Source organism: Dama dama, chromosome 8 (assembly GCF_033118175.1).
Source record: "Dama dama isolate Ldn47 chromosome 8, ASM3311817v1, whole genome shotgun sequence".
Taxonomy (NCBI): domain Eukaryota; kingdom Metazoa; phylum Chordata; class Mammalia; order Artiodactyla; family Cervidae; genus Dama; species Dama dama.
The window spans coordinates 43615974-43643667 of NC_083688.1; the positions used below are offsets into that span (position 1 = coordinate 43615974).

Sequence of the window (27694 nt, forward strand, 5' to 3'; positions counted from 1 at the left end):
CTCGAGCCCAGCATTGTTTTGCTGTCACTTCTGCTTACTGAAATCCATGTTGTCTCTTCCCCACATGACCACAGGGTTCAGGGTGGTGACAGCCAGACTCTTCTTGGCGGGATGTACCCACACCTGCCTGCATAAATAACACCTAAGTAACACCTGACTCCCAACTGGGGACAGGGGACAACTCAGGGTACCCCATTTCAGGCAGGTCCCTCTGTCGGGATTCAAGGGTGCCAAGCAATGACTGCCTGTGTGATGGCTCTGAGGTGGAGGCTTATTTCTCATTCTTCATATCTTCTGGGCATGACATACATACCCTTTGATGTCAGTGTCGAATATAAGCATATTCAATCCTGTGTCTAGTATTAATTGGCATTATTGCTATTTTCTTCCCCACTGCCATGACCTAACCCTGATAATTTATTAAAATTCCCAGAAAAAAAAATCTCTATCTTAATTTATTCATCAATTACCATTTCTTTTACAAAAATAGACTTGAAAAAACATGGGCCAATTTTTATGTGAACCCAGATGTACTCTGGATTGATCATGTTTCCCCAAATCTAGGCCTGATACAGATTATCCTATAAAATGGGCTGGCAGCATTGCCTTCAGTGTTATAAAGAGGTTCTTGAATCTGAGGAGGATTCCATGTGTAATAGATGAAGGAGTCTCTCCTGTAGCAACCTGGGCCGACCTCTGCACAAAACTGCGCTGATACTATCCACGTCTTTGTTTATCTTCCTCTTAGACTGTAGACTCCTTGGAAGGCCGGGGATGGCGATGATTCATCTCCGCATTCTCAATGCCTAACGGTGTCTGATACACAGCGGATGCTCAATGTATCTTGTCTGAAGGGAAATGAGAGCTCATGTGGAGAGAAAGCTTTATGCTGACTCCACAGAACGCAGGAGAAACCGAGGGGAATGGCAGAGTCCCGCAGAATCAGAAAATCTTCCTGCAAAAGACTGGATGAGTGCTTAGGGATGGAATTTTCTAGAAGGTGCTGTGTGGGATGCTTATCTAATTTGGTAGGCGCTGATTTTGATTGGATAGGACTCAGCTGAGGTCTGCAGGGAAGTTTTATAGCAAAGTGGTCGAAAACATGGGTCCCAGCATTTCCCTGGTGGTCCAGTAGTGAAGACCACACTTCCACTGCAGGGGGGACTAGCTTCTTCGTGACATGTGGTGTGCCCAAGAAAAAAACAAACAAAACATGGACTCCGGAGCAGGGCTGCCTGACCAACTGTATGACATCTGAGAAGTCACTTCACCTCTCAAGACCTTACTTTTCTCATCTGTAAAATGGGATAATGCTACCTAGTTCTTAGATTCGCTTTGTGAGTTAAATGAGTTCTTGCGTGTAAAACTTCTAATAGAGCCTAGCACAGAACAATTGTTCATTCATGTTAGCAATTGTGATTATTTATATCCCTTTCCATTTCCCTTTTCGGCTCCAATACTTTTATTTCTTACCCTCATTCCCCTGAAATGTGCACTGTTCCCTACATGCACCAGCCAAAAATGAATGAAATGCCATGAGACTAGGCAGGAAGTGCAGAAATGAAAAGTATAGACTGAGTTGAACAGCCTGTGTGCCTTTCTTGATTTGAGCTCTCCATCCTTTGATGTACAATCTTGAGATTTGAGTCTTTCTACAAGGCAGCCCCTAAGAGTCTGGCAGCTGCCACATCAACAAGCAGAAGGTCTATCTAGGGAGAGCTGTTAACACTGAACATTTGCAAGAAAAGATGTAGTATTGGGGCAAGGACTGGTTTGGGAGTCAGAAAGTCTGGAGTGTGCCCATCAGTCTCATGCAGAAGCAGACTGAGTTATAATTTCTGTGAGTCTTGAAAAGGATGGACTAGAAAGTGGGCCTTGGGGATGACAGTGCCTTTCCTTCTATAATATGGTGCCAAAATTGCTGAATGAAAAAGTGTAACAGGAAAGCACTGTGGACACTAAATACACAGAAAAAAAACGGTAAAATCCCTCACTTGCAGCTTCTAGAGTTTCCGTAAATATGTTCTTGTCTTATTTACATAGCAGTTATTAATTTACCGTATACGTTGCCTGGACAAGGATTTATCTGCTTTGTTGATGTATCTCAAAGGCCCAGAAAGTGCCAGACACACAGTAGGTAGTGGATGCTCATTATGAGTTGAATGAATGAATAGGGCTAATGGCGATATCTCATCCCAGGAAGCATCAACCGTAATTCTTCAAGCCCAAAGGGAAGAACTAAAGTGTTGCTAAGGAAAAGAAAAGCATAGTTTCATTAATATAAGTGTTTGGGGATGAATTGTGTTTCTCTGAAATTTGCATGTTGAAGTCCACCCTCAGTACTCTAGAATGTGACTGTGTTTGGAGATAGGATATTTAAAGAAGTAAAATGAAGTTGTTTGGGTGGGCCATAAGCCAATATGATTGGTGTCTTTAAACAAGAGGAGATTAGGACACTGACATGTATAGAGGAAAGATCACGTAAAGACACATAGAGAAGATGGCTATCTACCTATGAGCAATGAGAAGACCTCAGAATAAATCAACTCTGCTGACACCTTGAGCTTGGACTTTTGGCCTCCAGGATTGTGAGAAAATAAATTTCTGTTGTTTAAACCACTCAGACTGTGGTACATTATTTTGGTGGCATACAATGAGTAATGAATCAAAGTAATTATTTTGAATACTTCTAGGAAAATCTTTAGTTTTGCTTCCCAGAACCATTCTCTTCTTCTGCTTTTAAGTTTTCCTTTTGGAAACACTCCTCTCCTCCCCACTCTGAGTTCCTGTGGCTCTGGGCTGGGGAAATCAGTGTCTTCCGTTCCTCTGGCCGTGGTGGTTCATTGTACATGGCCACGTGACTCAAGCTGGGCCAGTGGTTTAGAAAACAGAAGTTTGTGGCTGTCCTGAAACCATGGGGAAAGAATCTATCTAAGAAGAAACAGGAAAGAAGAGCCCAGCCATGGAGAGACACAGATCTGGGGCAAATGTGTGACTCTGAATCAAAGCCCCACCTGGCAGAGCTGGGACTGGGACCACTCAGAGCAGCTGGAACCTAAGAACTCTGGACCAGTGAGGTTAGGAGGGTGACCCACATGAATTTGGAAGTCCCTGCCAGTCTACAGCACTGGAAAGCGCTCCCATCATGAGCCCCATGAGTGTTTGACGTCGTCACCTTTGTTTCTATCCTTCTTAGTCACCACTTCTTATCAAGGACCTGGGATCTTGTGTTTCAGGGTAGTATGAAGGATCTGAGATCCTTCCATGCCAAGACTTGCTTTGTTCCTGATCAGTTTCTTTCACTCCAAGGTCATTCGTTTCTTGTTCATTCACCTCTGAGGGGGGCAAATAATGGGGAGAAAGAGGCTCTTAAGCCAGAGGATTGTGGGATGAAAAGGGGACCCACTTTTGGGGCATTTAGGAAGCATCTTCCATGAGCCAGTTGCTTCCATGCCCAGATGCCAGGGCAGGGGGGCATATTGCAGAGATGGACAAGTGCCATCCCCACCACAGGAACTCTCAGTACCCTTAGCTGAATTGAAGCTGAGCTTGGGAAAGTAATGAACTCCTAGCGAGTGGAAAACAGGGTCAGACATCCAGAAGAGGATTGGTAGTTGCCTTCTAAATAGTTAACTCAAGAGTTAGCCTTCTCTGTGGTAGGATTATCAGCTCTACCCACTTAGAGGGGTAAAACAGTAACAATTACTTTAATGACTGTCAAGATAAAATGAGTTATATTTACCTGTTTTATGAGTGGTTCAAGGTTATCCTTTCTCCTCTCTTCCCTGTCCTCCACCAACCAAACCAGACACCCAACTGATTTGTCCCCGATGGCTGCCTGTGATTACTGTCCTAATTTGTTCTATCTTCCTCTGCTACAAACTGCCTATTTTCTGTCCCTTATGATAAAGCAGGAACTCTGAGGGACTTCTGAAGCTGTTTTTTGTACCATGCAGAAGCGTATTAACTGGAATTCCTGTGTGTGTGTCTATAAAACCCCTCGTCTTCTCAGTGTGAGATCACCTTCAGGAACGGCGTCATGTCGAGGTGCAGCTTGCGCGTGTAAAATTCTTTTCTGTTTGAACATATCAGCCCTTTATTTATACAACTTTGAGGCTCTCCTGTCTTCTGAGCTGCTGCCTCCAAGGACTGCTGGGCTCCCTGTGAAGAGAAGCAGAAAGCCCAGTGTTCATAGGAATGATATACAGTACGACAAGAACTAGTCCGAATCCCCAAATATTTATAGAAAGCAATTCTTCATCGTTGGAACACTAACAGTAACACCTATTTTTACCAGGGAAGACACAGGGGAGGCATATGTGTGGAGGATATCTTGAGACTGGTTATGAATTCACACCTGGGGTCGGCATGATGGGGAAGTGGGAAAAGGCACTTTACTGTATTGCCGGGTAGCAGTCACTTTGTATAATCCTCCCAACGGCTCTGTGAGGCAGGTATTGCTATCCCCATTTTGCAGATGAGGAACTAGAGGCTCTTGGAGGTTAAGTAACTTGCCCAAAGTCACACAGCAGGTAAAGGCAGAGCTGAAATCATGCACTGCCCCGAACTTTTTTTTCTGAACTCCTTTTTTTGATGAGATCTTTTTGCTACTTCTACAGTCCATGAACAGTTATGAAATCTGCCTTGCAGCAAACACAGCTATATCAAGACTCCAGTTTATCTCCAAATTTAAAATATATTTGATGTGTTAGAAAGAGTGATTTGAACAAATCTAGCAGAGAGGGAAGGACAAATGGGCTGATGGAGGTGTCCAGGGGGCTTTTCTGATCTCCTGTGGCCACAACATGCAAATGTTGTCACCCCACAGAGTATATCCTGAACTTGCTTGCCAGTCCATGCTTTGTACTGCAACCTAGGTGCTTTTTCTGGATGCAAACTGGGCCACATCATTCTTCTGCTTAAGACCTTCACAGGCCCTTCCCTTCAGGATGAAGGCCAACCCGCTGAAAAGGTTTACATGCCTCTTCTTGCCTGGCCCTGGACTATCTTTCCTGTCTCATTCAGTCATTCAGCAAATAGTTATTGTGTGCTTGTTCTATGCCCGGGAGAGCAAGAAGCAGACAGAAGCTTCACTCTCAGGAAAACTGCACATGCATTCCACTGAGAGGGATGAAATAACAAGCAAATAGGTGGAACATCAGTTACATCTGAAGGTTACTCGTGATATGGAGAAAAATAAAGCAGAGAGGGGAGTGAGGAGCAGCTGGGGAAGGTGATGGAGGTTGCAATTTTAAGTAGTCAAGGACTGCCCCCTCCCCCAACCCCCACAACACCTACAAGAAAGCAGTGTTTGAGCAAAACTCTGAAGGAGGCGAGGGAAGTTTTGGTGGGGCTCTCCATGGGAAGCATTGACCTCACCGTGGGAAGAGCAAGTTCGGAGGCCTGCCATCAGCTCTGAGCTTTCAGTTCCGGGAGCAAGGCTGCCCTTGTGCGCCCCCTCTCTGGGGACCACACCCCTCCCTCTTAACTCCTCCCTGTCCTTTGGGTCTGACTCATCTATGCCTCCCGTGACATCTTGAAGAACACAGCTCTCCCCACCACTGCCAGAGAGATGCTCATGCACGTGCAGCCACCTTTTCCTCTCCACCAGACTGGAAGCTCCACGAGGGCAGGAAACGACGGCTGTCCCGTTCCGAGGCAGCTGCCGTGCCCTGCACAGGGTCAGGAAATGAATACACACTTGCTCCATACTGGCCAAACCAAACAAATATCGTCTATTAGCACATACATGTGGAATCTAGAAAAATAGTACAGGAGAACATTTTTTGCAAAGCAGAAATAGAGACACAGACATAGAGAACAACCATATAGACACCAAGGGAGGAGGGGGTGGTGGTGAGATAAATTGGGATATTAAGATTTAATTATATATATATACATACATAAATACACTATATATAAAATACATACATAGGGTTTCCCTTGTGGCTCAGATGGTAAAGAATCTGATGCAATGTGGGAGACCTGGGTTCGATCCCTGGGTTGGGAAGATCCCCTGGAGAAGGGAAAGGCTACCCTCTCCAGTATTCTGGCCTGGAGAATGCCATGGACTGTGTACGTGGGGTCGCAGAGAGTCGGACACGACTGAGCGACTTTCACTTCACTTCATGTATAAAATAGGTAACTAATGAGAACCTACCATAGGGGGAGAAAAAGAAGGTACAATCTGTAGGACATAAATTAACCTTAAAATGCATTCCATTATACATTAGGTGCAAACAAATACGGTGTGATTCCACTCATACGAGGTACCTAGAATAGACAAATTCATTGAGTCAGAAAGTACATTGGTAGATGCCAGGGGCTGGGTGTAGGGGTGTGGGGTGGAGGATAGGGAGTTAGGGTTTAATGGGTCAGAGTTTCAGTTTAGGAGAGGTGAAAATTTTGGGAGATGGATGATGGTGAGACCTCCACAACAATGTGAAAGTTCTAAGTGCCACTGAACTGTACAGTTAAATACAGTTAAAATAAGTATATTTTATATTATGTGACTTTTACCACCATAAAAAAGCATGGGAAAAAAAAGTAATGATAACATTGTGCGCAAGCTACATGTTATGGCCCAACTTGGTTGGGGAGGGCAGGAGAGACATCCAGGAAGCATGTGCTGACCTCGAGGACTATCCACTGGCTTCCTCATTCCCAGAGGAAAGTGACGTGTTATTTTTCAGGGCTGATTTCCTGGGGTCACATACATTAGTGTGCCATGAGATCACCCTGGGTGTGGATTTGATCATTTCCATATTTTCTAGGAGACTAACTCTCAGATGGCTGTCTCTCTGGGCATAGCTCTCCCTCCCATCACATTTGTATTACTTTTAAGTATTAATGATGAATTAACAGTCAGCGAATCCTCATAAGCAGCCATAATTCCGATGAACATCCACACCCTGTTCCTTTATTTTGAAAGGAGGCTAGAGATAAAGATTTTTCTGGACAAATACATACCCATTTTTTTTTTGGTCATCTCAGTTACATATCTGATTAGCTTCTCCAAGTGAGACTTCCCCTCCCTGTTTCTAGATCAAATGAAAGCATTTGGTCCAAACGAGAATCAAACAAAGGATTTGAAGCTTTCTAAGACCCTGATGCTGGGAGGGGTTGGGGGCAGGAGGAGAAGGGGACGACAGAGGATGAGATGGCTGGATGGCATCACCGACTCGATGGACATGAGTTTGAGTAAAGTCTGGGAGTTGGTGATGGACAGGGAGGCCTGGCATGCTGCGATTCCTGGGGTCGCAAATAGTCAGACACGACTGAGCAACTGAACTGAACTGAACTGAACTTCCAAAACCACGCATGAGTCACTGGGTGGAATAATAGAAATCAGACAATACTGGTGTTGAGGGAAGTTTCTCCATGATCTTCAAGAGAAGATTTTGTGTTAGGTTGGAGGACAAAAGACACAGCCAAGACTCCATCCAATGGCTGCAATTATTTTAACTCCTTATGTGGTGCTCAGATTAAAGAGCAGGGAGCTTAGAGACTTTGAGATGTCTCTCCAGATCACTTAGCCTATAAATCACTTGATAAAACAATTTTCTTGACTGTATGGCGCATCTCCCTAAGGTTCAGGGGCCATCAATTCTAGCTTGATGGAATGTTTCCAGTGAGACTCTACAGTCGCTGGAATGTGCAGTACTGTTTTTTAAAATTTATTTATTGTTTGGCTGCACTGGGCCTTAGCTGCTGCACGCAGGCTGTCTCTGGTTTCAGAGAGCGGGGCTCCTCTCCGGTTGGGGTGTAGGGGCTTCTCCTGTTGTGGAGTCCCGGCCCTAGGTGAGTGGGCTTCAGGAGTTGTGGCGCACAGGCTTAGCTGCTTCACAACACGTGGAATCTTCCTGGACCAGAGATCAAACCCAGATTCTTATTCACTGTGCCACGAGGGAAGTCCATGCAGTACTATTTTTGCTGATTACGTTCAAGTATTCTAACAAACACGTGATAGAGAAAGGGGGTTTGGGAGATGAGAGGAAAGAAGATTAAATACATAAATAGGATTCTGGAAAGTAGTGGTAAGAGGAAAAGGAAAGAAAGCTATGCATTGGGGTGGTTTTTCATTTCACTTTATTCATTTGTTGTTTTTCAGTTGCTAAAGCACGTCTGACTCTTTGTGACCCCATGGACTGCAGCACAACAGGCTTTGCTTCCCTGTCCTTCGCGGTCGCCCGGAGCTTGCTCAAACTCATGTTGATTGAGTCAGTGATGCCATCCAACCATTTCATCCTCTGTTGCCACATTCTCCTCCTGCCCTCAATCTTTCCCAGCGTCAGGGTCTTTTCCAATGGGTTGGCTCTTTGCATTAGATGGCCAAAGTATTGGAGCTTCAGCTTCAGTATCAGTCCTTCCAATAAATATTCAGGGTTGATTTCCTTTAGGATTGATTGGTTTGATCTCCTTGCTGTCCAAGGGACTCTAGAGAGTCTTCTCTAGTACCACAGTTTGAAAGCTTTATTCATTTAACTGTTATTTATTGAGTGATAATGTGTGTGCCAGAAAAACACATAAACAAGCAGAGTGATTTTAGATGGTGATAAATCTATGAAGACAATGAAATGGTGATAGGATGGAGGTTGGTGGGGGAGGAGTGGGGTTTTCCTTTGGGTGATCAGGAATGACCTCTCTGGGGAAGTGACATCTGAGCAGAGAACTGGGTGACAGGAAGAAGCCAGTCCTGGAAGGATCTATCTTTGGTAGTCAGCATAGCCTGTATCTGATTATTCAGAGGGGTTCTTTGGAAAGGAGAGTTCCTGATATCCAGGCCTGTTTGGCCCCAGCCTTCTGACTCCATCCGGACCCTGTGAGGCACCCCTCTGCTTTCTGGGTGGTAGAGTCACACGCTAGGCTCTTAAAGACGGCAGAATAAATAGTCAGAGGGAGTCAAGGTCTCAGGGAGCAGAGGGGAGGGGAAAACACAGATTGGGGGAAGAAAAACAGGGCAAGCAGAAGGAAGCAGAGATGCCTGAAGCTTTTTTTTTTTTTTTTTTTTAATGTGTCTGCTTCAGTGAGAATGATTACAAAACTGAGGCAAGGGTGAAATGTTTAACAGAAAATCAAAACCCATTCCTTCACCTGTATTGTACTGTAAATACTTTAATATTATTATGTTCTGCTAAAAACACCAGGAAGCCTTTCTCTTCAGGAATTGAAATAATAAAGATTAATGAGCTAATTTGGTAAAGCTGATTTGAATTGCACAGAAGCCATTGTGTTAAGTGCTTGGCATTTAAGAATTTATCTGACATTTAAAAGGAGATGACTGTTAATGAATTCAAGAGCTAATCTTATGCTCTGACAGACTGAGCCATGGAAAATCCAGGATTATTATCATGCTGTAAGCATAATGGGAGTCACTTGAAAGCCAGAACAAAAGACAGCTATTAGCTGTGTACAAATATCCAGTTGCACACATATATAAAGTAGGAAAACCAACGAAGGACATCCATCAAATAAAATAAATATCATTTTCTTTCTTACTCTTGGATTATAATATCTGAACTACAAACTCAAGGTGAAACCCTCTCTTGGATAATTTTCCCTCCCCCTTTCAGGTTGTTTTTTGAGGGCTCACTACCATGGGCTGCAGCCACCAGAATGTCTTATGTTAAGAAGGGAAGGAGATTCTAACACAACCAGCTACACTGTCCCACCCCCCATAGGTCCCACAGAGCCACACAGATTTGGATCTGTTGCGGGCGTCTCTTCACTTCTCGCAGTCCTTCCTAACTGGGGTCCCCCATCTCTGGAGCTGTAGCTTCATGGCTCCAAGAAGAGCTATTGTCTCTCATTAAGGAGGCTGCAACACTCTGGCTGTCTCACCGCCTCCCACGCAGCTCACAACTTCAGTTCTGCCTGAGAGCAAGCTGCCAAGAGTCTCTGGGAACCTGTGGGCCAGCTGGGCTGGAGAAGGAAAACAGAAGGAAGGAGGGCCTTTGTAGGCAAGATCTGAAATATGCTACACACCCCAGCATTATCTTAGTGCATGGAGAGTGGGGTCGGGAGGCCTTTGCTGAAACCCTTATGTGGTCTATCAAGTTGTCACATCAAACCTCTCTGCACACTGGGTATTTGTCCCCTCCTGTGAGCAAATGAAAGGAAAAGAGTCAGAGGTTCCTTTGGACCACCAGGCCCCCTCCTTGGCCGGGAGTCTGTCCCCCTCCCGCCCCCCGCGCTTCCCTGGAAGGTGGGGGCGGGGGTGGCTCTGAATCCCAGTGGGGATGGGTAAGTCACTGGGATGGGGATTGAATCCTGGAAAAGGTCACTCCTGCCTGGAGTTACGAGCTGAAGGGCCTGGTGAGTTCCCCTGCACTTGGCCTTCTCAGGCTCTTTCTTGCGCTTGGCAGCCTGTGGAGCTGTTATAAAAGCAGGCAGCAGGAATGGGGACACAGGTGGGGCTGAGCGGGGCATGCAGCTCTGTTGGGCTCCCCATGGCTGGACTGCCTCGGGAGGGATCTGAGTCCTGTTTACGCTGTCCACTCAGGCTGACGTGGAGGGACCCAGGCGCATAAGGCCAGCCACTTGGCCTTCCCAAGTCCCACTCTGAGACCTTGTCTGTTTAGGTTTCCCTGGCTTGGAAGATGGGGAGACCTTCAGTCTTCAGGAGGCCAGAGGAAACACCAGGATCTCAATTCAACAACCCGCTCTGCGAGACGTCCCTGGAGGTGGTCCAATGGTTAAGACTCTGCACTTCCACTGCAGGGGGTGAAGGTTCGATTCTTGGTTGGGGAACAAAGATCCCACATGGTGTGTGGCCAGACCCCTGCCCCCAAAGCCCCTAAACAAACGTGTCTGCCTGCACAGCCTCTTTCTGAGGAGCACATGGGACCCCAGGTGACAGCGTGGTTCCACCCACCACACGTCTGCTCAGTGGTCCACGTGCCTGTCACCTGTGTTCATCCTGCGCATCTTGGGCCCTTGACATCCTGGCCCTCTTTTTACATTCTCAAGGCAATTTGTGCTGGGGAAACGGGCCGAGTGGCAGTGTTTCAGGAGTTCTCCACAAGGAGGCGTGGTGGAGGTACAGTTTTGTTGGAGGCCTTGTTCCCTGCCTGTCTTCATTCACTTTATCCTCACTTCTACGGAAGGAGATTTTACATCTTCCTAAGCATTTACAGGGCTTCCCCGGTGGTACAGTGGTTAAAAAAAAAAAAAAAAATCCACCTGCCCATGCAGGAAACACAAGAGACTCAGGTTCGATCCCTGGTTTGGGAAGATCCCCTGGAGTAGGAAATGGCAACCTGCTCCAGTATTTTTGCCTGGAAAATTTCATGGATAGAGGAACCTGGCAAGCTCCATGGGGTCTCTAAGACTTGGACACAGCCGAGCGCACAGCATTTACAAATGAGCCTGATAGCTGGTAAACACTAGACCAGGAAGAGAAACACAGCAATCTCTAGATTTAGTTTCTGGGAGAGACTCGTGGTGCCTCAGATTCCCTACCTCAGTGTTCTCAAAGAGTTTTGGAATAATGAAACGCAGGACACTTGAATTCCAAGGCTTCAACTATCTGGAAGAAAATCTTATCCGGGAGTTCTCATTGATATTGTCCTCAGTTTAATTAAGTGCTTTGTTGACACAACAGAATCATTGTTTATCTGGCTTAGCAGGGGTTGGAGGAGAAAAAATTTAAGCCAAAACAGTGATCTCTTCTGCCCCAAGGGAGATGGAAACTAGCTTTTTCTGTGAGGGGATGTCTGGCCACATGCAGGCTGGAACTCTGCCTGTATTTGAGACATGACACGTTCTGTTTTAGACTTAGATGGGGAGATGGGAGGTGGTGGGTTGTGGGGCAGGTAATCTGAACAAATCCCTAGCTCCTTCTAACCCTAAACTTTAACCCCCAACTGTGTGCCTTCTGTGATATGTTGACTGTGGTGTATATTTTCCACCCTGGCAGCTGGGAGACAGGGGATCTCAACTTGCAAACTGATTTCATTGTAAAAAATGAAACTTTCACTAAAAAAGAAATGTTTCCTGTGGTGCTTTGATTCCCACGTGGATCTATTAAAAACTTATTTAGGCCATAATTTAGCTAGACTGAGGAGCTGAACTAGTCCAGTAATGTTGTACAGCACGGGGCTGGTAGAAGAGAAAGACATCCTTCCTTTTCTTTCCTGTCCCCTTCCCCTCCACTGCCCTCCTGACCTCTGACCTCTCAATGTTTCTGGGCAGCCACCTTCTGGGGGAGTTGGGGCACTGCTGGATACAGGATCCCTCACCCCCTACAAAATCTCTGCTTCCCCTTCCCCCTGGCATTCTGCTGTGCTCCCTTAGGTGCGGGGGCGGGTGGGGGGGGGGAACAAACATCTCCCCATCTCCTATCCACAATGGGATAGGAGAAACCCAAAGGGAAGTGCAACAGGTAGGATTACATAGAAGAATGAAACAAAAAATTCCAGATGGTATGGAGGATACCTGCAGGGTGGGGGGTGTCTTGCCTTGGGGGTTGAAGGTGGGTGGAGTGGGTAAGCCATAGGTAGACTGACTCATAGTCCTTTAAGTTATTCCTGCCATTCAAACTTCTCCTTTTCCACATGTGAACACTTAGATTGCTTACAAGCTCCAAATTCAGCTTGATAGCAGTTTTCAAGCAGAGAACAAGGGCCTAGAGTAATAATTACTACTGTAATTTATCAGGATTGCCTAGTGACAACATTGTGCTAATCCTTTTCCATATGTTGTTTCATCTAATCTTTGTCAGGACCCCATGAGGGAACTACCACTGTCCTTCATTTTTTTTTTTTTTTGCCGCGCTGTGCAGAATATGGAATCTTAGTCCCCTATCAGGGATCAAACCTGCGCCCCCTGCATTGGAAGCACAGAGTCTTAACCACCTGGCCATCAGGAAGATCTGTCATTTTCCTTTACAGATGAGGAAATCGAGCCTCAGAGAGGTTAAATAAACCCCCAGTCAGTACAGAAGAAGCCGGGATCTAAAATCAGCTTTGTTGTTGTTGAGTCAATAAGTTGTGTCCAACTCTTTGTGACCCCATGGCCTGCAACACGCCAGGCTTTCCTGTCCTTCACCATCTCCTAGAGTTTGCTCAAACTCATGTCCATTGAGTCGGTGATGCCATCCAACCATCTCATCCTCTGTCGTCCCCTTCTCCTCCCACCTTCAATCTTTCCCAGCATCGGGGTCTTTTCCAATGAGTCAGCTCTTCGAATCAGATGGCCAAAGTACTGGAGCTTCAGCTTCAGCATCAGTCCCTCCAATGAGTATTCAGGGTTGATTTCCTTTAGGATTGACTGGTTTGATCTCCTTGCTGTCCAAGCATCAAAAGCAGCTTTGAGGGATTCCCAAACCAGTAGGCCTTTTGGCAACTGCAGGTTGCATGTTAAATGGGGCCCTGTGTGTCGTGACATCTGTTTCCTCATCTGTAAAATGGGGACAATAACTGCACCTATCTCATAGGGCTGTTGTAAGGATTAAGGGAGATAATCCTAAACCCTGCCCATAGTAAACCTCAAAAACAATGGCTGCTATGACCATTTAAGAAGACCCTCTTGGTAATGTAGAGATAACTGTTGAAGGTTATGATAGGTACACTGCAGTAAGAAATGGCAACCCACTCTAGTATTCTTGCCTGGAAAACTCCATGCACAGCGGAGCTGGGTGGGCTACAGTCCATGGGCTTGCAAAGAGTTGGATATGACTAAGCACAAATGCATGCAGGCATGATAGGTACATGGGGGTTTGTTATACTGTTCTCTCCACTTCTGCCTGCATTTGAAATTTTCCATAATAAAAATAAAAAAGAAAATCAGACACATATTGTGTCTGGTCAGACTAGTAGCCAACATATCAATAAATACAGAATTACTGGAATAAATAATAGCTGCAGTGAAAATTCAACAAACAAAAGCCTCAGTTTGGTGATTAAAAACAAATCCCTCTCAGTAAATTACCCTTACATTGTCAACAGAGTTTTTGGGCTGACAAAGTAATCCTGTGAAGACTGAACTAGAAGATGAAGTTTGCTTAGATTTTAAAAAACAAAAAAACACAAAACCCTTTGAATCAAGTTTCCTAAACAAAGCTATTTACAAAACCAGGGAGAAAGAAAGCAGGAGGGAGAAGAGAGAGGCTGGCTGGGGAGGGGAGGAAGGGCATGGAGCTCCGGAAATGCTATGCCATGCCGTCAGAAATGAGAAACAGAAGGTGAGCAGTAAAGGGTACTTTTCTGGAAGGGGAGATGCAGATGGTTAATTCTCCCTGGCATTCCTGCTAGGTCCAATCTCACTTGTCAGCCTCAAAAAGACTCTAAGAAGTAGGCCTAGTGACATCTCCCATGTGCACAAGACCAAAAGTTTTCAGAGCATGAAATGCCAAATCATGGCAACCAACAGCAGGAAGTATTCTGAGATGGTGTGAGTGATTAGAGAAATGGGAGCTGAACTTCCATATCATTTCCTTGGAAATAAAACAAGTGCAACCTGGGACATCCCTGGTGGTCCAGTGGCTAAGACTCAGTGCCTCCAATGGTAGGGGCCTGGGTTTGATCCCTGGTTGGGGAACTAGATCCAACACACTGCAACTAAAAGAATTTGCATGCTGTAACTAAAGATCCTGCATGCCACAATGAAAGATGGAAGATCCTGAATGCTGCATCTAAGACCTGGCACAGCCAAAGCCAACTAAAATACATAAATAAGTATTAAAAAACCTGCAATCTCTGAATCCTATTTAGAGGTTTTTCCCATCTAGGACATGGACCTTAATGTCAGTAAGAGATTTATCTGTCAATTTTTCTTTTTTTCAGGAGGTAGCATATGCCAAGAACTGTCCCAAACATGTGAGATGCTAGGATGAGTAGAGCAGAATACACACAAAAAAAGTCTGTCTTTAAAGAGTAGTAGCTTGTTCTCTAAGATGACAGCTAAAAAGTTCAACAAAAGGCAGGCTACGGATCAGAAGGACACTGAAACAAAAGCTTACCTTTGTACCCTTGCACAAAAACTTAGTGTGTCTACAGGTGTTCTTTTTTTCTCCTGAAACAGGAAGGCTGAAAGGGGATATGAACACCATCTGTGAAACCACCAAGGAAGCAGATGGGGTAAACATAGGTTTATTCAACCTAAATCCTTAGTGAGCTAGAATTACAGGCTGCTCTTGGAAATCTGAAAGAGGTAAATTTAGGACACACAAGATCAAATATGAATTTATACTGATGTACATTCATGAAATCTGAACTCAAGAAGACAGTATAGGTTGAAACAGAAGTGGCTTTGTGAAATGGGAAAAAGAGACATAATTCTTGTTTAACAGGATTTTTAGGATACTACCAAAGTTCTAATCCCCACAAAGCAACACAACAAAACCCAAGATAAAGCAAGTGAGAAAGGATGTTTGCTCTCCCTAACAAAGGGAGAGAACAGACAATGTCAAAACTGATGAGATGGTTTCTGTCTTATTTTAAACAGAGACACAGTGATTCTTGGAGAATCTAATAAAGTTTGAGCTTGTACTCTGATACTCTTTTACTGACAACCTTTCTGCCCTGACAACTCGATAAATCAGTGGGCTCAGGGCCTGTCTAGACCCCAGCTTAAAAAGATGGATCTGGATGATTAGAGTTTGATGCTCTGAGATCCAGACTTTTCAGAAAAATAGGTGAATTTGTTGCCTCCCCAAAGTCTCGGATCAGAGGGATAAAATGCCGACAAGGGCTTGAGATCCTTAAGAGGAGAGTTCTGATGGTCCTATCTAATAATCTAATGAAAACCTAATTAAGGTTAAATAACTAACAGTAGTTAATAATGGCGCTACGGTGTCGAGCCTTGTTTCACTTGCTGTATATTTGCTGTTTACTGTGACTCCTGATCATTTTAAGCTAGGCTTGAATAAAACCAGCTCTGCTCATAGTCCCACTTTTCCTCCTTACAGAAAGAATTTTGAAAAAATAGAAAAGAAAGAGAAACAATAAAAAACCAGGAAGATAAAACAAAAAAACTCAACCCAACATATTCATAATTTCAAACAAGTATGACTGTGCTCTTCTGGGTGTATTATTTGCAAGTCTTTACAGATACAGTAATTTTTTTAAATATAGTTGCAGTCATAGTTGACATCACTTTGATTTCCAATTTTAAAATGAAATTGTTGAGAACGTTAACAATGTTAACGTTCTCAACATGGAGCTGGGGCTGGGGTGTGTGTAATTTTCACCTTCCATGGGGCCATTTGGCAAAGACTGGAGACGCTGTCACGGAAGAGCGGGTTGTGTTACTGGTACCCAGTGGGTGGAGGCTAGGGATGCTGCTCAACATCCTACGATGCCCAGGAAAGCTCTGGCTCAGAGTGTTGAAGTTGAGAAACCCTGTGTTAAACCTTTTGTACTAAATCACATTTCTAGGATGAACAGGCATCATTTTTTTTTTTTTAATGCCGGAATTAAACCCCTCACAATTAATTGAATTGTTTCTCTGATTGTTTCCAGTTTTTCTCTAGGACATCCTCACTCGATTTTTTTTCTTCCCCTGCTGAATTATCTCCTTAGGATAAATCCCCAAAAGTCAGAAATACTGAATCAGTGGGTATGAATATTTTTTCATGTTATACAAATTATATTGCCATTTTTCCTTACAAGTGGTTTGAATCAAATTACAACCCTCCAGAAGTCTATAAGTGTACCAGTTGTGCCAAAAACTCAACAGTACTGGGTGTTATCATTAAAAAAAGGTGAGAGGTGGCACATATCTCAGATATAAAATTGTACCTCCAGTTTGCCTCAATTTGAATTTATTTATTTATTTATTTTTCAATTTGAATTTAAATTGCTACTCAGAAATGAATATTGTTTCCATATTTGTTTTCTATTACTATCATTTTTCATATGAATTATTTATGTCTTTTGCTTATTTTTCTAATTGGTTTTGTTTTCTTCTTATTTTTAAAAAAGATATACTTATTTTTTTTGGCTGCTCTGGGTCTTTGTTGCTGCACACAGACTTTCCGGAGCTACTCTCTAGTTGCGGTTCTCGGGCTTCTCTCACTGTGGCAGCTTCTCTTGTTGCGGAGCGCAGGCTCTAGGGCATTCAGGGGGCTCACAGGCTTATACGCTCTGTGGCATGTGGGATCTTCTGGGACCAGGGATCGAAACTGTGTCCCCTGCATTGGCAGGCAGATTCTTAACCAATAGACCACCAGAGAAGCCCAATATTTTTCTTTTAAAATTGAATGTGATCTTTACCAAGCATAGATAGCAATTGTAGTTACTGCAATTATAATTATTTTTCTTATTTTTTAAAGAAAGTTTTACTTTCTCCCCTCTGAAGAAAGATATGTTAACCCTTCCGTATAGAATTTTAATTTACACTTTTAATAATCTTTTTAGGTTCCGCTCACCTCACCCAACCTTTGGCCTCTTACATAGAGAGGCCCTGGGGAAGAGGAAAATCTGCTCTAGTGATTGAGGTCAGCCACCGAGGTAAGAGCAGGGCTTCGTTTCTAACGGTATCCCAGGAACTAATTTCCCTTAATCAAAAGAAATGCCTTAGGAGGAGCCACAAGGCAGAAAGGAAAATACATGTGAAGAAGAACACCAAATTCTGTGAGGAGTTTGAAGGACCTGCATTTAAAAAAGGGCACCATACCTTTAGGACTTCAGAACTGGAAATGTTCCACATGCAGCTATTAATATGCAAAAAATGCCTTCATAAATACTTGATTCTGTTCACAGCGGGGAAGCAGCTCATTTGAAAGAGGAAATGGGAGCTTGGAGTTGAAACAGGTCTGCTTGTCTCCTTTTTCTTTTTTTCTTTTCTCATCTCCGAATTTCCTCTTGTAGGTTTCTTCCCCACTCTTCCCTCAACTAAACCCCCTCCTTCAACTCCTAGGAAGTTGTTGATGTCGGGTGCCACTCATCTCTGTTTATGGACTTACCGCCTAGGCCCTGATTCTCGGCCAGGCGCGGAAGAGGCGCCTCAGGGGCGAGCCCACGGCCCGCCATCCTGTGTGCCGGCGGCAAGAGCTCTCCGCCTGCTCCGCATCCTCAGGGCGAACACCGCCTCTTCGGAAACGCGCAGCGGAGGTTTAAACTCCAGCCACTAGGGGGCAGCAGAGGCAGCCTCCGGAACCGGGCAAATCCAGGCGCCCAGGCACGTCCTGCAAAGCGCGGTCCGGCTGTCTGTCTCACCCACCCGTCAGAGATTGTTTCCCAAATCGAGGTGAGTGACTTCTCATTTAAAGCACGGTGATGCCAAAAGACTCCACCTTTGGGTTTTTCCCCCCTCCTTTCAGCACACTGGTAAAAAAAGTAAAAGTATCTTATGTGACTGAACTCCTGCTACGGTCAGATCCCAGGGGTGGGAAGGGGCGGGATCGGGGGAGTCGGGGGTGGGAGTGGGGATTCATGGCAAGCAAAGAAGGGCAGAAACTGCTGGCGCTGATAAAGATCAATTTTGTGTGATATCCTAGCCTGCTTCAGAGAGGGAAGGCGACAGTGGAAGGAATCTACTATGTTTGTCAGTGGCCCATCAAGGTACATAACTGAAATCCGCTGGGCAGAAATTTGTTTCTAAATCCTTTCCAGATGCTTTATAGTAAACATGAAATTAGCCATTTACATGGAGTAGGTTGAGGAAGTAGTTAAAGTTGAAGTCAGCGATTAATAAAGAGCCATTAGCCTCAAGAAGTAAGGGGGTGAGGAAGGCGTGGAGGGCGCCTCCCCCCCCAGACCCTACCCCCATTTTCTCTGGGTTTGGAGGCTGCTGAGACTTCCTAGACTTTGCTTGATGGCTTTCCTTTCTGGGGCTACTTCTCAAGTAAGACTACTGCGACTTGAACAAACCAACAGGTTCTGGTGGGAAAAACTCCCGTCCTTTCACAAAGCCGGGGTGCGGGCAAGTCTCAGAGTGAGTGGGTTTACCAGAGCCTCACAGGGGAAACCCAGGGTTAGAGTTGAAGACCCTGGGTCTGGTGTTCCTCTTTCTGGCAGCAAGGTTAATAATTCAGTCTAGGATTTAATTTGACATGGCTGAGCCACTCATTGCAGGTGATATGAGGTCTCCTGGAATATAACGACGGGGCTGTGCGAATTTGGAGTACATGAAGCATTTGCAAGGCCTCTGGAGTTGTGGAATTATTGAAATACGGCATATTTTCCTCAGTCACAGCCTCTCTTGAAAAAGAAAAGCTTCCACATTCCCTATAAAGGGTTTCTTCAAAGCAGGCACATTAAAAAAAATGCAAAGGTTGGTTGTGTGGGTCCTCAGTAGCAGGAAGGGTCGACTCAGTTGTGTTTTAGTTCAGGGGAGGCCTGACCCAGGCCTGGGGTCCTAACAGCGAGAGTTCAGGTCCTTCCTCAGAACCAACTAGGCACACACAGGGAAACAAAGCTACTTTTATTATTACTGTTTTTTAACGAGTGTGAGGGAAGAGGAGAAAGCCAGGAAGTTGGAGATAAGGGAGAAATAGAGGCCATGTTGGTTCATCTCTCAACCACCGGCACCCCCGCAAACCCCCCTTGCCCCGGCTGTCACTCAGCAGGGAGAGCCCTGGGCTGTGCTGTGGCTGCTGAGACCCGCGAAGATCTAGGAAATACCCTGAGTTACCTCTCTAGAGTGAATCTCAAGGCAGAGCTGGCTTCAAATCTTTAATTGAAGGAACTAATTTATAAATATTTGTGAACATATGTCCTCGAATCACTAATAAGTATTCTTAATCCACCCAGATAAAGCATTTTTCTCCTTTTTTCACAGTCTCCTTGCATTTTTTCCTTAGTTGCTATTATTTTCTCTCCCCATTAGGAATGAGAATTAGAGTAGGAAAAAACAGGCCCGTTGGCACAAAGTCTTCGTCCTCACTGCCTCCATGGAGAATGCCTTTTTGTGTTTCCCTGTTCCCTTTTGACTTTGCAGAAGTCAGGGAAAGGCCTATTCAGCTTATTCGCGCTTATGAAGAGCCAGACAAAACAGTTCAAGTTGAGTTAAGACATTCCAAGTCTATGAGTTAAGGAACCTCTGTGATTTTATAGTCTACTTGTCTCATTTAATTGATGAAGCAAATGAGGCCCAGAGAGGTGAAGAATCTCACCCACGGTCACACAGCAAGCAGGGACAAGAACCTCAAAGTCCCGACTCCCAGTCACTTGCTCATGCAGAATCAATACTGTACCTGATTCTCTGGCTTTTGAGTCAAAGGTGAGGTCTCATTAAGGTTCATATGAAGATCTGTTCTGGATTCAGTGTTTACTATGATGAAAATCAGAGAGAAAAGGGTCAAGGTTGTCAGATATAGGTCTCATGAATTTTTATATATACCATACACATACACACCTAGTTCATATGTGTAAGACTATAAACACACACATACTTATGGCATTCATATTTACTTACCAAATAACACATGTAACCTCTATAGACACAGTCTAAATGCTCCATTTAATAAAGTGTTATAGACCTTATATTCAAATTTCTATTTTTCTTGTTTTGGTTGCTCTTTAAAAGCACAAAAGTAAATTCTTTGTGCTACTAAAATTCAGAGAAAGCTGAAATTAAAAAGGAAATATTGATGGAAAAAAATCTGCTGATACTGTTGAATATAAATTTTGTATGATCTTACTTCACTGAAGTAGGAAAATGCTTCTGCAACCTTCCAGAGAGAGAGATCAGAGCCTTCCCTTTTCCTCATTATGTGGAGGGGCAACAGGAGAGGTGGAAAGGCAAGCAAACAAAGGCAAAGGTCAAAACGGGGCTGGTGGGAGGGGACGAACGGAAATCTTGCCGCTCACCCAGAAGCAGGCACAAACGGACAACCACATGGGGCTGGCGTGTAACCTTCACGACTCTCCACCATGGTCGTACTGTCATACTCTCTATAGGTGTGGAAGCTGAGGCTCAAAAGATAAAGATATCCACACAAGGATGTGCAACTAGTGAGGTTTTGAGTAAGGATTTGAGTCCAAGACTGCCTGACTCAAACTTCATGCTGCTAGAGGCAGGATTTATTTTGTTTTTCTTTTTTTCCCCAAAGAAAGTAAATTTCATGTCTGTAAAGGAATGTTTATTTGAGGAACAGATTCAGCTAAGTGCATGGCTCCTCTGAAAAGGATTTTAGTCTCCTGTACTGGACCAGTGTCCAACACAAAGTTCTTTACATACTTGCTACTCCTAAGTGGTTCTGTGAAGAGTCCGGCCATATGTAATTCTGTATCTTTGCCTCTTTGACCTGAAGCCTCTGCTTTTTCTTTGTGAGCTGACTTTCCCTTTCCCTTTCCTGTTGTTTCTCAGCTGTTCTATCCTGCTGGAAAATGGCTTCTGCACAGATTGAAAACGTTTGTTATTTGAGATAACTGGGGAAACTGAGGCCCAGAGAGTGATTTCATGTGATTGGCTCAAGGCCATTTCTTGAAAGAGCGTGAGACCAGAACTTGAACCCAGACCTCCTGACTTAGTATCTCCTACTTTTCCCCTCCACCTCACGCCTCCTCCTGTTAGCCTCACTTGATCTTGCCACATTACAGCTGCTTGGCCCTGATCCATCCTTTGGACAAATCCAGCCCAACAAAATTGCGTTGCGATGAGGTTCACTTGACGGTGGCTTGGAAGGAACCATGAGTCTCTTAGAAAAGAAACTTATAAATTCTAATGCATAAGGAAAGTTCTTGCAACACCAGGAGAATGAATCAGTCAGCCAGAGTTCAAGAAATGTAAACACGTTTTTAGATAGGAGACTGAAAAATTGCTTAAGACTTCTCCATCTCTTGGGTCAAGACCCTGGTAATTTACTGAGGTCCAAGCTGTCAAGGAGGAGACACAACTCAAATTGCATTCCTGGGAGACAGAGCAATGGGGGTGGTAACACTTCCTCTCTGAACCATGTGGCAAGATCTGCCCCTCTTATCAAGCTGAAGAAACTGACTAACCCATCAACCATCGCAGGCAACTGGCTGTGAATACAGGCACAGTTCTTTCCCATTATTCCTGAGCTGGTGTGTACATTCACAGACCACAGACTACACAACTTCCAGGCCTGCCTGAAACTGGGAGCTCAGAGTCTTTTTGTGATGACCATTTCTGCCACCAAAGAGATAAACAAAAAATACATTCCTTCCCCTGCTGCCCATCATCGGACCCAAGTAGATTTTCAAATGCTAGCATTAATCTAGCGGCAGGCTTTTAGCAAGGAGATAGCATTCCTGCCAGATAATCAGGCAATTTCAGAGATGACCCTTACTAGGTGGGGTCTCATCCCAAACCTCTTCTGCCTTCTTCAAATCATGGGATCCTTCAGCAAACACTCAAAACTTGAAAAACAGCAAAGAGCATCTGATACTAGGTGCCTTAAAATTTCCCTCAATTTCGAGAGTAGAATGGAAATATATACTATACACTACCATAGGTAAAGCAGATGAAAGTGAGTGAAAGTGTTAGTTGCTCAGTAATGTCCGACTCTCTGCAACCTTATGGACCATAGCCTGCCAGGCTTCTCTGTCCATGGGGATGCTCTATGCAAGCATACTGGAGTGGGTTGCCATGCCCTCCTCCAGGGGATCTTCCCGACCCAGGGATTGAACTCACATCTCTTATGTCTACTGTACTGGCAGGCGGGTTCTTTACTGGGAAGCCCTGGACATATGTATACCTATGCCTGATTCACGTTGACGTATGGCAGAAACCAACACCGTATTCTAAAGCAATTATCCTTCAATTACAAATAAAAATATATTAAAAATTTCCTTCAATTTCAACCTATGTTGTTGTTGTTGCTAGTCGACCTATGTTGGCCACGTTTAATTCCCAAGCTGTTTATTGTTGTAAATAAAAATGAAACATGGCCATATTTATTCTGATTGTTTCTGAATACTTATTTCTGTTGGTATAGGATGCTCATCTGATATCAAAATAGAGACTGAAAGGCACCTTATCAGGCAGAGTGGGCCACCTGATTCCTTCCCAGTTGTGTGTCAGCACTTGTGAGAGAATGTTAGACCTGCAGGCTCCAAAGGGGTCAAACGCTTGGTGGGTATAAGGGCAGGAGCTATCAAAAGTGCTGGCGGGAGCCTCTTAAATTATGCATAGCATCTTTTCCCACCATGCTGTTTCTGAGGCGTGAGTACCCTTTGACCGCTAATGTTCACTCATGGAACTGCCCCCATAACTTGCAGCGGTTCATCATTGAGGGGATGTATCCAATGCCAAACAGATCTCAGAAAGTACTTCTGCCTTCCCACAGCTTTGCATGTGGACTTGCAGTAGAAACCAGTGTGAGGAGGCTTAAAAGTCAGCCTTCGTACCTTCGTGGTTTTGTGTTTTTGGTCAAAAATGGAAAATGCAAAGGCAAATTCCAGATTGTTAAAAAAAAGTCTTTCCAGTAGAAATGAAACCATAAAAGGAAGGATAGTACTGGCCCCTTTACATAGCCCTGCTGACCTCTCCTTAAGAATAGTATCTAAAAATACTTTATTTTATATGATATGACTCAAGATGCCTATGACCTGTAGAGTTTTTGTTGTGTTATAATAAATCTTGAACCTGTTTGTTTAATGCAGGAGATCAAGACCCAAGATGGCCTTTTGGTATTGTCATTATCAAGTTCTTGGAACAAGATTTAAGGTCTTGTTTATGCTACACATTTTCACTTTAAATCTTCCTGGATGAGGAGGAGGATGAGATAGGAATATCAAACAGTTGCTTAAGACCTGTGAAAGTCTCCAGCCTGAAGACATACCCCAGGGAGCTCTATTAAAAGAGCCAAGTAGACAGATCTAGAAGATATGAGTCAGTCTGGATTTAAATATGGAAATGTCTAGTTAAATGCAAGGACATTATTTTTCTTCCAATTTGAAATAACTTTTTTAACTTACTTATATCTTCTTAGACCAAGGCTAACTCAGTCTTAAGAGTCTAGCTTTGGGAATACCAACTTCTCTCAAAAGTTCATAAATTACTTTTTATGGAAAGGTCCAAAGGTGCATGGCAGTTTACCAAGCCCCAGATGGAAGGCAAATTGATATTCAAGTTGTGTAGCAATAAAATATCAACTACACTATAAATCCTCCAGTTGACATACCTCATATGACTAATAAGGATACTTGTGGTAGAAGATGGCATGGAAGAAGGGAATTCAAAGAAGAGGCTAAAGGTGGAGCTACATACAGAGTGGCCAATCAATTCGGTTCGATATTCTGTGGAAAATACTGTCCTTGGACACTTGCTTTCAAGCAAGTGTAGATCTCTGGTCTTACCCTGCTCAATCTATTGTCTACATAGTTGGGAGAGTCATTTCTCTAAAATAAAAACCTGGTTATGTCAGTTTGTGTGTAAACAGTATCTCACAGCCTTTAGGATAAATTCCTTAGTTGCTACCTATGAGCCTTCATGATCTGCTCATGTCTACCCCACCAGCAGCATTTCTTGCCACTTCCTCTCTTAAATGTACCCTGAGGTCCAGGCACTACAAGCTACTTACATTTCTCCCATGCCACCATGCTTTCTAACCTTCTTATGGTCCCTTTTCCTGGAGCATTCTTTCATCTTTGATATGGCTAGTTCCTATATATATCCTTAGAAACTCAGCCTTCTTAACCTCCAGACTGAGTTAGCCTGTTCTCTCCCATGTGCTCTCAGCACACTCCACTAGTCTGGATGACTTTAAGGCATGGACTTTATCTTTCAACTCTTTTCTTATGCCCAGCACATTTTTTGGCATTAGTAGATGGTCTGTTAGTGTTTGTTGGATGAATGAATAAGCAATCTTTATGTGTCCTATAAAACAGATGCTTTTTCTAGGATTCTTTCCACTGGACGTGTTCTGATGCTGGTGTCTTCATTAATTTTCAAATGAGGAATTTCTAGGAATGAAGATGGCCGCAAATGTAAGTCCTCTGGCCATAGGGAGATGTGTGAAAGAAGCGAGAGAGAAACCAGGAGAAAAAAAATCCTTAAGAAAACCTCATGCTTCTTTATGGTCTTTTTTATGAGAAGGTAACACAAATGTGTGGAGAGTGATGAAACAGAAAACAGTACTTATGGATTACTAGTTAATAAAATATCACTTTTTATCACTCTGACAGGACAAAACTTAATATTCTTAACTTTGTTATAGCTGGTACACACACACAGACATCTTGAAATCCATACCAGCCTTAAAGTGCATTGTGCTAAGCATGACTTCACTGCTTGAGCAAGGCCCTGATCCCTCATGCATGTCATACACTTAATGGACAGTGGATCCTGCTACTATAGGAAGGACACTTCCTGAGCATTCCAAGAATCCTTAGATTTGTGAATACTCCTCGTGTGTATCACATCCCCAGTAAAACTAAACTAAAAATGAAAAAAGAGGGGGGGCTCTTCAGACTCTTAATGAGTTGATAAATATATAGGATTTGAATGACTTATAAAACTATTTTTGGCAGAGAATCATCAAATTGTTAGACCACTTCACTTTCTCTTAATTCCATTACCAGTCACAGCAGTTGGTATATTTTTTAGGGCCGTTAAAAAAAATCAAGAACTTCCCCTGGTGGTGTAGTGGATAAGAATTCACCTGCCAGTGTAGGGGACACAGGTTCGATTCCTGGTCTTGGAAGATTTCATATGCCCCGGAGCAACTAAGCCCATGTGCCACAATTATTGAGCCTGTGCTCTAGAGCCAGAGAACCCCAACTAAAGCCTACGTGCTACAACTACTGAAGCCTAGAAGATGTGCTTGGCAACAAAAGAAGCCACTCAATGAGAAACCTGTGTATCACAATGAAGAGTAACCCCTGTGTTACTCTTCACAATGAAGAGTAACCCCAGCTCATGGCAACTAGAGAAAGCCCGTGGGCAACAACGAAGACTCAATACAGCCCCAAAGAAGCAAACAATGTTCTTTAAAAAAAAAAAATTAACTTCACAAGAGCTCCTGCAGATGTTACAGTGAATATAGACCACAAGGCTGAGATTGCTTTAGTGTACTGGCTAGCTTCTATCTCTTAGCCTGGCCACATCTATAATTTGACTTCTTACCTCTGTAAAATGATAGATTGTATGTGTCCCTGACTTCTGAAGTCACTTGCAAATAGTCAAAACTGTCCTTCAAGTACATAAATACCTAAAGTCTGTCATCTATATAATTTTTAAAAATCCTATCATTTTTATCTGAAAATATTCCTTGGGGCGGAGATCTAGATGGCAGAAAAGAAGGATGTGGAGCTTACCTCCTCCCACAAACACATCAAAACTACATCTATATGTGGAACAATTGTCACAAAAACTATTCCTTAAAATCAAACGGCCAAGAAAACAAAAAGTTGTTAAAGTTCTATAGATTCCAATGAATAGATGTTTTAAATTGCTCTTTAAACTCAATCCCAGCGGGTATCTGGTATTTTCAGAGTAGTATTACATCCATTTTCTTAAAAACAAATGGGGAGTGTTAGGTTTAAAGAGATGTAAGAATTTTTTGTTAGGGTCTTTGAGCAAATCAAGGGAACAAATAAGTTTCCTCTATTCTAAGCCCTGAAGCAGGTACTCTATGCTTCTATGGGTAGTCCCATCGGAATGGGAGTTGTCATTTAATGGGGATAGACTTTCAGTTTTGCAAGATAAAAAGAGTTCTGGAGACTGGTTACACAACAATGTGAATCTACTGAACACTACTGAACTGTACACTTAAAAATTGTTAAGATGGAAAATTTTATTTCATGTGTATTTTGCCACAATTAAACAAATGTCAGGGGACAGAAGGAGATGAGGAATTATGCTCCAGGCAAAGGGAACAGTGTGTTCAAAAGCTTGGAAATGAGAAAGAGATTTGCATTAGCCTAAGGTCTTTCAGTTACTAGGAATAGAGAAGAGAAGGAATTAGAAGTTTTCTTTCCTTCCCCTGGATACAAAGCTTGCCATGGGGCGGTTCTGAAATAGCTCAGGTTTGTCTTTGGCACTTTACCACTTCCCTTCCTATACTTTTCTTCTCAAGTCTCTTTTTCCATTTAGCTAATATTTTCCTGTTCATCCAAGCCCTCCAATGTACCACAACTACCAGGAATGTTTCAACTCTTAAAGCTCCACTTATTCCCAAATTCTCCAACCTTGTTTCCATCCCATCAGAATTTTTAGTCACTCAGGGCAGCTGTTCTCACCAGGTTGTGAGAGGACAGTTACCTGATTAAACACATTTTTACTAAAGTGTGAATGACTGTTAGCTTCTCAGAAGTATCAACCTTTTAAGAGACTACTTCAGAATTCAAAGTGAATCTATTATTAGAGAGATTTTAACAGTAGAATAAAGTGAAACGGTACCATTTTCAGCCATATTAGGAAGAATATTTTTGATCTGGACAGCTACCCTGTAAACAGGCTTATCTGGCTTGATAATCTGTCTTGGAAGTTTGGTTCTCCCAAACTGTTCTGACTTCATTTCAACTTCTTTCCATATCTCTAAAAGTTGTAAATCATTTTTGGTGTTATCCACAAAAAAGTGTCTGATGCTGAGTAAGGGTCATTGAAAGATGAAAAGGATGTGCAACAGAAATCATTTATTAGTGTGAGTCATTATTAAGTCAGGAACTTCCTAAACTCCTGTATGTTAGGCGTAAACATACCTGTTTATTCTATTTTACATTTTATTTAAGGATAGTTGATTTACAATGTTGTGTTAATTTCTACTTTACAATAAAGTGATTATATACCTTACAATAAAGTGATATTCTTTTCTCTTATGATTTATCACAGAATATTGAAT

General features: G+C 43.4%; 1 protein-coding gene across 1 annotated transcript in view; it reads right to left on the minus strand.

The window, feature by feature from the left end:
* KIAA2012 (KIAA2012 ortholog) overlaps nt 1-27694 on the minus strand; it is a 126910-nt gene that overhangs the window by 49294 nt on the left and 49922 nt on the right. The window contains exons 12-13 of the mRNA XM_061148997.1: nt 20138-20214; nt 4024-4161 (exon numbers count right to left, since the gene is read on the minus strand). Of these exons, the coding sequence (XP_061004980.1) occupies nt 4024-4161; nt 20138-20214 (215 nt within the window). The remainder of the gene's footprint in view (nt 1-4023; nt 4162-20137; nt 20215-27694) is intronic.